The sequence below is a fragment of the Apium graveolens genome, chromosome 6 (genome assembly GCF_009905375.1).
Source record: "Apium graveolens cultivar Ventura chromosome 6, ASM990537v1, whole genome shotgun sequence".
NCBI lineage: Eukaryota > Viridiplantae > Streptophyta > Magnoliopsida > Apiales > Apiaceae > Apium > Apium graveolens.
In genome coordinates, this window is record NC_133652.1 from 3,095,278 (window position 1) to 3,108,912 (window position 13,635).

General features: G+C 33.2%; 3 protein-coding genes across 4 annotated transcripts; 2 read left to right on the forward strand and 1 right to left on the reverse strand.

The window, feature by feature from the left end:
• The first annotated feature begins 5,023 nt into the window (after positions 1 to 5,023).
• LOC141666448 (putative aquaporin TIP2-2) lies at positions 5,024 to 6,411 on the forward strand. The gene is made up of 3 exons (XM_074472458.1): positions 5,024 to 5,246; positions 5,422 to 5,672; positions 5,880 to 6,411. Exons 1-3 carry the CDS (start codon positions 5,120 to 5,122, stop codon positions 6,252 to 6,254), a joined length of 753 nt encoding a protein of 250 aa, XP_074328559.1. The 5' UTR covers positions 5,024 to 5,119; the 3' UTR covers positions 6,255 to 6,411.
• A 411-nt stretch (positions 6,412 to 6,822) lies between these two features.
• On the reverse strand, positions 6,823 to 10,962 carry LOC141666447 (formyltetrahydrofolate deformylase 1, mitochondrial-like). Of its 2 annotated transcripts, none has more exons than XM_074472456.1 (8): positions 10,716 to 10,962; positions 9,851 to 9,963; positions 9,324 to 9,474; positions 9,168 to 9,241; positions 8,941 to 9,100; positions 8,617 to 8,715; positions 8,448 to 8,534; positions 6,823 to 7,143 (listed from the first exon to the last, which is right to left on the reverse strand). In XM_074472456.1, exons 1-8 carry the CDS (start codon positions 10,839 to 10,841, stop codon positions 6,997 to 6,999), a joined length of 957 nt encoding a protein of 318 aa, XP_074328557.1. In that variant the 5' UTR covers positions 10,842 to 10,962; the 3' UTR covers positions 6,823 to 6,996. The 2 variants fall into 2 exon arrangements, with proteins under 2 accessions (XP_074328557.1, XP_074328558.1); XM_074472457.1 differs by having other exon boundaries at positions 10,694 to 10,903.
• Positions 10,963 to 12,352: 1,390 nt separating this feature from the next.
• On the forward strand, positions 12,353 to 12,655 carry LOC141664436 (uncharacterized). The gene is made up of 2 exons (XM_074470390.1): positions 12,353 to 12,358; positions 12,503 to 12,655. Exons 1-2 carry the CDS (start codon positions 12,353 to 12,355, stop codon positions 12,653 to 12,655), a joined length of 159 nt encoding a protein of 52 aa, XP_074326491.1.
• The last annotated feature ends 980 nt before the right edge of the window (positions 12,656 to 13,635 follow it).

Here is a 13,635-nt window from a genome sequence, read left to right on the forward strand (position 1 = left end):
GTCTTTTTCCAAAGAGTCCCTATGTTTAAATGTAGGGTTGATGCTGGTATTACTGGGGTTTTCATGAAGAGGACTCCGAGGAATAACATTCTTCTCAGGGGGCCTCAAATCCTGTCAAATACAAGAACAAGCAATTCAATTGGTCCCGCCTTTATAATTAAGTATCTTAACATAAGGTTTTGGCCTCAAACAATTCAAATTTGCCAAAATTAGAATCTTCAATGGTTTTGATCAGACTCAGCACTTTCAAATGAGAAACTTCACTTCGAGTCTCCATTTAAAGATCGCATAGGACATATATTGAGCAGTTGAATGTACAAGTATTATAAGACTTACTCTTACAGGTAATACATTATGTTCCCTTATCGTATTGGTAGCTCCACCTCTCGAAAGGTCATTCTTGCCAGAAGCACTAGAAACCATGAAAAGGAATGTATATGTGTCAAGAATGTTGCCTAGAATTTAATAATGCAATTCATAAGCTTTGATCAAGAACCATCATCTTGGGTTGATAAGTCTAATTAGAGTTTAAAGATGTCATTCTTCACAACATCAGAAAATTTACAAGGCACCTGGTGTACTAGTGCAATTAAGCAGAACATGATCAAAGTTAATTGAGGACAGATATGATATCAATTGTGTGCTGAAATGATCTCGTACTTCAATGTAATCCATACTTTGTGTGCTTTCCGATATAAGATGAAATTTTTAATTTTTTGTTTGAATGCTCATTTTCTTTGCAGAGACACCGAGGGATCATTATACTTCAGACTTCAATGAACTAAGTGACTCTATTGTAACTTTTCACCTAGACCTCAATTACAATTAGCAAAACATGGTTTTCATAGTAAAACTAATCTCTAAAAGGAGTTAGGTGATGTTTAAAGATACAAGTACTTAGTGACTTTTCTAACACTGAGAATTTAATTTGGGATACTAGAGAAGAATGTAGTCCGAAAAATAAGTTTCATCTACTCTTCAATCCGAAAAATGGCCTCTCCAATGAGAATTTCCTACCATTTTTCATGATTTTGGAGAGTTAGTGATCGAATAACTGAAACATCTACTAATCTTATACATAAATATTTAAAATTCCCCCACCTTACACATAGCATTGAAACAGCCAAAATAAAGATTGATGCCTAAATGTAATAATGAAAGATCAAAGGGAAATGAAGCACCTTTTAGATCTCTTATGTTGGGGATGAACATTTTTAGATGTCTCAGAACCTCCAGATTCTCTCCTGCAACCTCTTTCCCCATCTTTAGCTACACTTAAAGCATCCATACTAAACAATCCTGTCTAATTAAGGTATGCAAACTAAAAATCATATACTTCTTTCTTCTTCTTCTAATACATCACATTAATGTACAAAGCAACAAAATGTAGAATAAGTGACAGCCCACAAAAGTGCAAGTAAATACTAGAAGAAATGAGAAAAAATCAAGAAATTTTGCCAGAAAATGAAGATAAGTAGGTTCTTGATGGGAATTTTTTATTTAAATGTATCTGTGAAAAATGTGAAGCTTGAATAACATTTGGCCTAATAGTTAGACTTACCTCAAAAAAGATGGGACCAAAGTAGCTGAAGCATCCCTGCAGATAATTGAATTTTATCACTTTAGTGTTGTTGTGAGCATTCAATGAGATGCATGAGTTATTTATTTCATCTGCCACACACACTACACACACTTAAAATCAGCAGTACTAGTAGTATCTTTATTCTTTACACATGCATGTATTAGGCTGAATCTGCATGCAATTCTTTGTTTCTAGAAAGGGGAGGAAAAAGAGTAGCCAAAAGGTTATACTTCTTGAAAAGATGAATCTTTGTAGACAGTTGGGAGCTTTAAAGAGGAAGGACTGAGGAGGCCTTTGGATTCGAATTTTGTCAGGACAGTTAACAGGTCATTTCACTTCTGATATTTTATGGTCAACAGAAACTGAAAATATTTGAAGTAAAATAGTTGTGGATTTATGTAACTTCTCTGGAGCAGGATCATCTCCAAGAGTGGCCTGTTGACCTAAATTTCGACGGGGTATAAATCTATCAAACGGTGGTCTATTGCCATATTCCAATTTAGGTTAGGGAATAGTGTCGGTTTAAATTTAGTTCCGCACTATTCACCGACCTAAATTTTTTTAATAATAAAATATTATCTTTTTATGTTTTATATATTCGTTAGTTTGTTGATCGAATGTTATTATATATATATTAAGTAGTTTTAAATTATATTTTTTTAATTTTCACTTATATATATAATAGTTATTTAATAAAAGTATATTAAACACTTTTTTTTTTCAATTTTCTTGTTTAAGTGTAATGATTTTTAATATAAAGTATATTATATATAGTTATTTAAGTATATTAAAGTATATTTTTTATGTTTGTTTAATAGTTATTTTTTTAATGTTTTTCTAGTTTAATAAATTTATTAAGTTTGAAATTAATATTGATTTTATTCATTCCGCGTCCAATTGAATTAATAGGTATGTCAATTACTATCAATACGTTAAAATAACAATATATTAATAAGTGAAAGAATAAAATATTAATATGTAAATTTGGACCAAACTTTTGAAATAAAGAGTTGTCTCGGTCCAAATTTAGACCGATATTTAGAAATCCGGTCACTCTTAGAGTTGCCCTAACAGGATGAACAAGGTCTACCCTATCTTATTTTCTTCGGACTCCAATTTCGAGTAAAAAATCAAGTAAAATATTATCGGACACTTATGATCAAGTAAAGCGTAAAGTGGTGACTGAATTTTATTCATTATAATATTTTGGTGGACGGAATTTGAAATTTGTAGTATATATGGTGGTCATATTTTTTCTATTTTGTAAAGAAGTGATTTATCGTAAAAAAAAATGATGGTTTTTTTTATGGAGGCGGCATTTGGCCATCTTTTTAAAAGATGACCAAATTGCAAATCTGAAGCCGAAATATTATGCGAAATTTAGTTAAACTATGAAATTTTCTCTTTGTTTTTAAATACGGTGATCTGTAACAATGGAGCAAATTACTTTAAGATGTCTACTTCTAAATCGCTGGCCGGATCACATGCTGAAAATTCAAATTCCGAAATTTCTCATACGATAAATGTTTCGTTTTAATCGACGTCTTCACCGGACCCTGGCCAGAGTACCTTTATTGTGACATTACACAATTGATGCAGACAATTTTCCAACTAGACGTCAAACACGAGTCAAGTTCTCTGGAGACCACGTTTCCTTGTAGATCACGGAGACCACTTATGTTTTGCAACTAAAATCTTGCATAAAAATATTGCAAAATATATTATTTTGTGAATAATGTTCTACAAAAATCATTATTTTATTGAAAATCTTGAATATCATACATGTACCGCATGTAGAACATCACAAAAAGTTTTATTCTACGAAACATATTTATTTTGCAGAACATTTGTTCAAATTGCAGAACATACACATTATACTTATTAAACTTAAACGATTTTCAACAATTTTAATGAATTAGTGATATTCATTGAACATATTTCACAAAATAATATATTTCATAGTATTTTGATTGCAGAACATAGGTGATCTCCGAGTTCTCCGATAAAAATGTGGTCTCCACGAAAGTTTTCTCCATCAAATACATTTTTCAAATCATTTGCTTGTAAAGTCTCTAGCCACCAAAATCATCATGGCATGGGTCTCAACTCTGATCATACTTTGGCCAGGTTGGATTGTTTCACTACAAGAACCACAAGAGAGATGTAATGTCTATGTACAAATACAGTGGAAGCATCTATATATGGCCACACAAGTTCACATGATAATTAATGAACAGTCCATAAGAACACAAGTATATTTCAGATCACAAGTGAAACGTTGTAGTATTTGATTATTGATTTTTACAAGAAAAGTCTTCTCAATGTTGATAAGTATGTTTCTGTGTGCTCTATCTTTTGTAAGATTGTATTTGCAAAAGCTTGGACTTTCGAACTTTTTGTGATCGATTTTTCACTTCACCTGAATGATAAATAACATAAATTTGTCCGAAAAAATTACAGGCAACTCAAATATACATAAATCTCGGGATAACCGAAAATCGAGTCAGAACCTTAGACAACAAAAAATAAACGAAAAAATTATAGGCAACTCAAACATACGTAAATCTCAGGATGATCGAAAATTGAGTCAGGACCTTAGACGATAAAAAATAAAGGAAAAAATTATAGGCAACTCAAACATACGTAAATCTCAAGATGACCGAAAATCGAGTCGGAACCTTAGACGATAAAAAATATCGAAATAAAATCAGTACTAACTTATACCAATTTACACATCAGTCTATCATCACATCTATATTAAAAAGCTTATCTGCTAATAAGTCATTACCTACTCAATTATTGAAAAAAATTGTAGGGGTGTACTAATATAACTAGTGTTTAGGGTGGTTAGATAACTTAATCCTTATAGTGACATAAGAATCTAGAACTTTACATATTTCTTTATTTGATGATTAATCATCTCATCATCGAGCTTATCTCCCACTAATCACTTTTTAATCTCTTCTTCACTAATCTACTAATTAATTAATTTTAAACAAAACAAAACTTAGTTTTCACAATTAATCCATTATCAAATTATGGTCGGTTGGGTCGGCACCAATAGCTAGTCTGGAAAAATCCCAAAAATATTACTCCCTCCGTCCCAATTTATCTGTTACTTCTGTCCCAATTTATCTGTTACATTTTACGGTCAAATTAACTGAACTTTGACCAAAAATTTCACATAGTACGTTATCGAAAATATTTAAAAAAAATTATATTATTAGAAAGTATGTTTAATCTACTTTAATATGTATTTTTTAGCTTTTCAAAATAATGAAAAAATAAATTTTTATTTACGGTCAAAATTAAGTTAATTTGACCATCAAAAGTCAAACAAGACTGAGACGGAGGGAGTATTAAAATTTATTAAAGAATATTAGAATGCATTATGATATGTACAAAATTATGAGTTTGTTTATTAACTAATCCCTAGAGTTTTAAGTATATAAACAATGCTAATCTGCAGAACTTGATGTGCCAAAAATAAACAAAAAAGCCTTTGAGCAACATTTCAAATTTTCGAAAGCTTTGAAAATGGTGAAGATAACAATTGGTAGCATTGGTGATTCTTTCAGTCATGGATCACTGAAGTGTTACTTGGCTGAGTTTATAGCCACCCTTCTTTTCGTTTTTGCCGGAGTTGGATCCGCGATTGCTTTTAGTAAGTTGTTTTTTCGAGATTATTTGTTTTGTCGTAAATGTGAAACATGTTGCGTTTTTTATCTAAAGATTAAATTTTTCGGTGAAAAATACTTCTGACGACGAATTTTGACTTGCGAGTTGAAAAAAGATTGAATTAAGGGGTACTAAATTTTGTGTTGATCTGTGATGTGCAGATAATCTCACAGCTGATGCAGGTTTGGATCCAGCTGGATTAGTAGCAATAGCTGTAGCTCATGCATTTGCTTTATTTGTTGGAGTGTCCATAGCAGCCAACATCTCAGGTGGCCATTTGAATCCAGCTGTCACCTTTGGATTGGCTGTTGGTGGCAACATCACTCTCATAACTGGATTTTTCTATTGGATTGCTCAATTGCTTGGTGCTACTGTTGCTTCCTTTCTCCTCATATTTGTTACTGGTGGCAAGGTACACCTCATGAATTTATTTATCTTTTCATGCATCGTGTTCTGGATCATGAGATTTCAACCTGTAGTCCTCAAATCATTTGTTGTACTTTTCACTGGTCTGTCGTCTTTTGGATCATGAGATTTCAACTTGTAGTTCTCAGATCATCTGTTATACTTTTCACTGGCCTGTCGAATTCTAACAAGTGGCTCTTGTTAATCTATGCAGGCAGTTCCAATTCATGGAGTTGGTGCAGGACTAGGTGCAGTTGAAGGTGTAGTGTTTGAGATCATCATCACCTTTGCTCTGGTCTATACCGTCTACGCCACTGCTGCAGACCCCAAGAAGGGCTCACTTGGAACCATTGCACCAATTGCAATTGGCTTCATTGTTGGTGCAAACATCTTGGCTGCTGGTCCCTTCAGCGGTGGCTCGATGAACCCCGCCCGTTCCTTTGGTCCTGCTGTTGCTAGCGGAGATTTTTCGGGTCACTGGATCTACTGGGTTGGTCCACTCATTGGAGGAGGCTTGGCTGGATTCATATATGGTGATGTTTTCATTGGATCATATGCTGCAGTCCCAGCCTCTGAAGACTATGCTTAAGGTTATTCTTTTTCTTGGAGCTTAGCTTATTTGCTTGTGTTCTATTTTCAAGTTCTTGTGATGTTTTGGAGATGTTGTGTTATGTTTGCTTTGGGGTGTAGCTTGTACCTTTCAACTTGTGAATAATAAATGTCTAATCAATTTGTTTTCTTTTCAATTGTTCCACTTAAAATTTTGTGTTATAATCATTCTTTCTGGTTCAAGAAGCCTTAAGCTGTATAATAAATTGACTTGACACTTGATCATCCATGGCCAGTGTGTGAGAAAAACATTGACTTAATAAAAAGAGATACAAAAAGAGTTAAAGTTCCTATCAAAAGCTTAACAAATTGCTTCTGAAAAAAACAGAATGACGCTTAATAGATAAACATTCAAATAATCTTCAGCAACCATATTAGCTCAATACAGTTATACTAATCACTGAGAATGCCAAGGGATGAATAATTCTTGCTCTTAGTTACAATCACCATTTCGGAAGATGATACAGGACAGAAAGAATTCCATTCATGGCCGCAATGGTAACCAAAAAGAATCAATTCACGGTAGCTACAACTCAAATATTACAAGATGCAGTAAAACATTGAACTTTTTATTGAGATGCTGATTTTCGGAGTTTGCAGTACACATTGCATTTCTATAAATGATCAAGATATAAAGATTTTGATGAAAAATAATTAGGTATAGGCTATTTCTACGTTAACCCTCCAAAATCTTTATGAACTTCACTTTTTGCTGCTTAGTCTCAAAACACAACGGTCCTGTTTTGCTCATAAGGTAAGACCCGCAGTTGACAGTAAGATTTTATTGCTTTTGCAAGGCACTGTTTCTCAAGATTCTGTGATTTTTGAACAAAGCTTAGCAAATTATCTCTATGTGAAACTGTATCAACCTGCAAAACCAAAGTAAAATATATTTTCAGAACTCAAACATGTTAACAAACAAAATTTTGCAAGGTAAAACAAGAAAATTATAGAAGACTACATCATGATTATAGCAGGTTATGTACTAAAACTTAATTTTCGCCATCCATGTCATGTTCCTACATGAAATCCTCTAGAAAACGGTCAAATATCTAGTGCGCTGATAGGTGTTCAAGCTTAAACATAATGCCAACACCGACCTCTTGCAATGTCATTGTCATACTAAGACAGTGTAGTGCTGCTGTATAACAATTATGGTGGGTAAAAAAAATGTATCGAATGCTGTGATGCTCGGACTCTTCGGAAAACCCAACCGTACCCGTGTACATAGGACACGACACTGACACCGACACTTGGATCCGGATCCGAATGCCATCTGGAAAATGGACACTTCATCTCTGAAAACATAAAAGAACCTATCTCTAATTGTTTGTTATACGGTATAATTTAATCCTTTAACTTATAAAATTGTACCTGTTATAAATTTATAGATAAAATAGATATTGTTTTACCCTTGTTTTTTAAAAGTTTATGTACTGTTTTATATAAAATGATAGGTATTAGCTTATAGAAAGTATCATATTATGTTTAAAATAGTAATTGCCGTGTCCAAATCCAAGTGTCGGATCCTTAAAAAACGTGTCCCCGAGTCTTTGATTTTCAAGTTCGAAGAATCGGACTCTCAGACTTGTGTCCGTGTCCGATCCTTCTAATAGAGTCTGAGCATCATAGATCGAATGCATATACAAATCTCGGAATGAATTTTGAACCAGGACATCTAAAGCATTTAGAGTACCACTCGGTTTCTTCATATCTTTGAATGTACAAGCCTAATTCTAAATAAACATAATATTGAACAAATCATAAACAGTAGAAGAAACCATTTATTTGGTAATCAAATTCTGGCACTGCAGATCCTAAGGCAATGAGGAATTTTTAAAAAATTGGTTACAGGTTGAAGAAATCATGACCTATTGAAAAATACTAAAACCCCAGAAACAGTTGAAGTTGACAGTAAGTTTGTGCACATTGTATTCTGTGCAGGAAATGATACAAAGGCAGTGGAGCTATTCCAACATTTTTACTGGAATACCGCTTTAGGCTTATTTACTTGAATGCAAAATGGTGTAAATCAATAGCAAGAATGTAAAACTCCATGCTAGTTATAACCCTTAATTTTTTTCGGACTGGTCTCCAGAACTAGCATAACAAGGTAAGTATAAGTTAAAGTGGATGACTTACGTCAAGAAATAAGTAAAATGAAAATGTTTACCATCTGTTCAATGATTGGACCTTCATCTAGTTCTTTGGTGACAAAGTGAGCTGTTGCACCGATTAATTTCACGCCAGCTTCAAAAGCCTGAAAACAGGGTATGCTGGCCTTTTTAATACAGCAATAGAGATGTCTTAGCAAATTATATCAACAAATCCATGATTCTGACCTGTTTGCTAGGGTTTCCACCCTTGAATGATGGCAAAAGACCATGATGTATGTTAATTACGTCCTTTCCATAAGCTTCTAAAAAATTACCAGACAATACCTGTAGATACAAAGAATTATTACAAAGTAGAAGCATAATTATTGGTAGACGGCAAATGCTTGACTAGTATCAGGTGTCTTGGGGCAAAGGGGAAGATAGATAGATGTGCGCTACAACACACAGACAAACAACCATAATCCTTCTTGTTTGACAGTAAAGGAGAATTATATCCCTGTGTGCGTGTGTGCACTCTAGAGTTTATAGAATATTTTGCATTTAGTTTACCTGCATGTACCTTGCAAGTACCAGAAAATCAGTATCCTGAACCAAATCCAGTATTCCATCTTCACTTTTGTCATCTTTAGTTATATCTACATGATGGTACGGTATTTGATGTCTTTCAAGAAATCGCATGACATGGGTGTTTGGACCTCTCTCATGGTTGCTGATTGAAATAGAATTTTACATTATAAGTAGCCTCTAGAAACCAGGACATCAAAATTTACTTTTACCTAATGACACATTTTATGTCAACGGGAAGTTTCCCATCCTGCCATCCAAGCAACATATCGACAAGACAGTGGTCCTGCACCAGCACAATTTCAGCAACAATTCAGCGCATAACAATAGTCAACATGTAATTGTTATGGATATAATTGAAAGAAAACCTGCTTAGAAGCAAGAACGGCAATTTTAAATTTTGGATCTAGGTCAGGCACCCTAACAACAGATCTAACTGCTTTGAACCTTGTTGACAACTTGAGGAAGTCCTCATCTATTTGTGCCCTTGGCCATTTTGCAGGGTCAAAGACAAATTCACTGCAAGTGATTGCTGATGTGTTAAATCTTAACATGATTACACCCACAGAGGAGACAAGATTTATACAGAAGATGCAGAAGTAATCAAATTAAACTCATTGATGATCTATACATGCCCATATTTAAGGTATCTCAAAGGCCATGGCAGTATCTTCAAAAATGTACTATGCAACATCAGTCATTACCAACAACTCAACATTTTTTTAAAGTGATTATAAATACCAATATAATCAAAATGCTCTTAAGTCTTAACAAATGAACAGCACACCAAGTAGAACTTACAAAAAACTAGCCCCTTTTACTTGAAACCAAACTGTACAATTACACACATTCAAAACAATAACTATATGCTCTTGTAATATATCAATATACATACCTTCTTGAATAAAAGGTATGTTTCTTATGGGGCACAAAAATTTCTGCTGCAAGTATATTCCCACCTCTAGATGCAATACAATCAGATAATTTGGCAACAATCCCCACCTCATCCTGTGACAACAACATCACACCAACATGAACAAATCATTCTAATACTTCTACAATGGCTCCACAATTCGGAACACAAAAAAATAAAACTTTATCATTCAAAACCAAGAACTTTGCGGATACAATGAACTTCTCACATATTTTTTTCTGTCAGGGAAACTTCTCACATAAATGAATGTATATAGATACATACAAAGTACATTCTAATCACCCTAATACTACAAGGACACCTAAATGTAAAAAAGCATGAAATTTTATCAATTCAAACCCAGAAATGTGTGTCTACAATGAACTTTTTGCATAAATGAATGTATACACAGATACATACAAAGATAAATTTATTATCCTAAGAATACTAAAAGGACTCTAAAAATTGGAAAAAGCATAAAAAATTATCAATTCAAACCAAGAAATGTGTGTCTACAATGAGATTTTCCGCATAAACGAATGAATACACAGACAAAATATACACTAATCATCCTCAAATTACTACAGGAACTACAAAATGGGAAAAAGCATGAAACTTTATCAATTCAAAACAAGAATTGTGTGTCTAACATAAACTTTTCGCATCAATGAATGTACAAACAGATACATACAAATATAAATTTACCATCCTAGTAATATTACTACTGCAGGAACTACAAAAATGGAAAAAAGCATGAAACTTTATCAATTTTGATCATATAAATGATTGAAAATATACATACAGATATTAATTAAGAGAAAATACATAGAAGAAAAGAGATACAAACTGGGCAATTGAAAACATGAATGCCATGAGTGAGAGAAGAAGAGGATACAAAACATCTTTTTGTAAAGATTCTTGATTTTTGAGTTTCTTGAAGAAGGCTTGAAGTGAGTGTTTTAAACACCCTCATTGCAGCTCTTTTTTATTTCTCCAATGGACGAATCAAATTGAACCCCACTAGTGCTCTTGTTTTTCACATTTGTTATGCTTAAGATGGGGTTGAGCAACGAGGATGGTGAGTGATGCAATTAACATTTTGCAAATATTGATTCAAAACAAAGACATTTTGCAAATATTAGTAGTTTCTTTAATGTAGATAAAATAGTCCTTTCAAAAAAGAAATTAGATAAAATATTATTTCTAATATTAAAAATAATGTATTTGAAATTAAGTGTAGTTTAGCTTCCCAACTTATATTTTTTTTAAAAAAAATTGTTTTCAACAATTTTGGAAAGACCGAAAATCGTAGTATAATCTGGGATAACAATCAAACACATGATTTGGGATTGAAATAGATAAATTTTTATCATTTTGTTTTCTTTTCGCGCTCTTTAGTGGCTTTTTATTTTTAGTCTAATATAGTTTATAAGAATATGAAAATTCAAGCAAAATATTTTTTTCTATTTCAAGTAAGTTGTTTTTTTATGTGTATGTAAAATTTAAGATCTATAATGAAATTAATTCAATCGCTTGTTATTAAAATATATAAGTGCATTATTGTTTTATTATGGGATTCAATGTTTTTCAAAAGTTATCGATAATTTTCTTTTATCGTACGGAACCCGCAACCACTATCCTTCGGCCCACGGGTTCACGCAATAACCTGCAAATCACGTGAACCAAGATAAACCCCATTTAAGCACGACATGCTCTGGCTCAGGAGGTGTAATTATAAATTCTCCTTCCGTGAAATTCGAACATGTGACCAAAATGATAGTTATCCCCTTTCTAACCAAACGAGTCAACACTTACCGGGCAACATTTTGAAATTAAAAACTATTTGCTTCATATATGTAAATAAAAATTTTTCATGTAAATTATAAAACTCGTTCTTTTATTATTACAAGTTCTGATTGATTCTCGCTCACCCTGGATGCGGCAGTCGGCAGATTGCCTACTTATCTATTTTAAAAAAAATTGATTACAAATCAATAAATCTATTAATACCTGGTAAAAAAAGGGTGAAAAACCAAAATACCCACCATTTAGGGGTTTAATACCCAAAATACCGTTTGGCGGGAGTGACCGCCCAAAATACCCACTGAACACGCATTATGTACATGTGAATTCACTTTTTTTAAAAATAACAAAAAATGTGCATCACAGGAATGCGCGTATTCACTTTTGACTTTTAGTGAATACGCATTCTTTTAATGCGTATTTGGTTGATTTTTTTAAAAGAATACGCATGTACATGATGCGTATTTTATTTTATTTTTTAAAAAATGGAGTAAGCATGTCCTGGATGCGTATTCAACGGGTATTTTGGGCGAATTTACCTCCAGAAGGCATTTTGGGCGGTTGGAGTTGAAAACTAGTGTATTTTGGGCATTCTTTCGCAAAAAAATATGTTTCCAACTTTAATATATATTTTTTTTGCTAATTCACTTTAACATTTTGGAACACAACACTCATCCCACAATGCCTGTAAGTCTTCCTCTACTTCTTCAAATTTTAGATCTTTAATGTGATCTTGTATCATTCTTTCATACATTTGAAAAACATGTATGTGCATTTGTTGAACCTACAATTATGTGATATGGGTAATGACCAAAAATGATGAATGTGTAGTTAAGAAGGCTAGTAGAGGTAGGCCCACCAAGCCCACTTAGGTATTTGATTGGAGCAGTTGTTATGATGATTAGTGTTGTTTTGCCTGTTGGTTTTGTGATGTTGAGGAACAAACGTGTCCCTTCTTCCTCTTCTTTTGCCAAACAAACGTAGGTCTCTCCTTCCTCTCTCTCTCTCTCCCCCCCTCCCCTTGTGTCCCCCCCCCCCTCTCTCTCCATCTCTCTCTGCCTCTCTTATTTATTTTGGTGACGGAGATAGATTTAGCTCGTAAAGGTTTTGTATTGTGTTGTTGATGGGAAGTATGGATCTGTGGGATGTTGGTGTAAATGCTTTGATTCTTGATTTGTCTGTTATTTTTTACAGAGAAGTTGTATTATTGAGCTATTGTTTAGGTTTAGTAGTTTTTTGGTGTTGCATTGATATGTTTTAGCGATTATACTTCTTCATGTGATATGTTAGAACTTTGATCATTCCTCTTTAACTCCTTCAAATGATAATCAAGATGCATGTTTCTATTAATTTCATGGTTTCTGATGATGTCTCAACAGAATGGATTAATGCAACAAGGATGATTCAACAAGACTTATCCGGATGTTTTGCAAGATAAGGATTAGGGTTTTATGTAAATCTTGTTTTGTTTGGATAAATATCTTTTAAACTTATCTCAAACAAACCCTATCTTATAAACCAAGTTTGAATTATTCAAATCCTATCTTTTACTTGGTTTACCTTTTTCAAACAACTAACAGATTAGTTTCTCAAGTTTTCATTCAAATATTTTCAAACAAACTTGTATTCAAATCTTATCTATCTTATCCTTTGTTTGAAAATAAATCTGTTAGAACTTTGCATATAAATACAACTCACTATTTCAGATTTGTGGCCAATGCTTTCACGTCAATTCTTTATCATCTGAAAAACATATTCTTGTTCTATACCCGAGATGCATATCCAGAAACAAGAAGCCTAGTTTAAGTTGTAAACTTTCACATTATATTTTTGTATCTGAAAGGTGTATTATATCACTTGTCCCGGGTTGTGGGAGTTTGATTACAAGAGGAAGGCCAAGTAGCTGTGTGCTAGGTAGCTGTGTGCTAGGGAAGGTTTCTTTCAAGTGGGCCAAGTTTGTAATC

Coding starts and splice junctions, on each gene's coding strand:
- LOC141666448 (XM_074472458.1), top strand. CDS start 5,120: ATGGTGAAGATAACAATTGGTAGCATTGGTGATTCTTTCAGTCATGGA. Junction 5,247..5,421: donor TGGATCCGCGATTGCTTTTA/GTAAGTTGTTTT, acceptor TGTGATGTGCAG/ATAATCTCACAGCTGATGCA. Junction 5,673..5,879: donor TATTTGTTACTGGTGGCAAG/GTACACCTCATG, acceptor TAATCTATGCAG/GCAGTTCCAATTCATGGAGT.
- LOC141666447 (XM_074472456.1), bottom strand. CDS start 10,841: ATGAGGGTGTTTAAAACACTCACTTCAAGCCTTCTTCAAGAAACTCAA. Junction 9,101..9,167: donor GACATAAAATGTGTCATTAG/GTAAAAGTAAAT, acceptor TATTTCAATCAG/CAACCATGAGAGAGGTCCAA. Junction 8,535..8,616: donor GTGGAAACCCTAGCAAACAG/GTCAGAATCATG, acceptor CCCTGTTTTCAG/GCTTTTGAAGCTGGCGTGAA.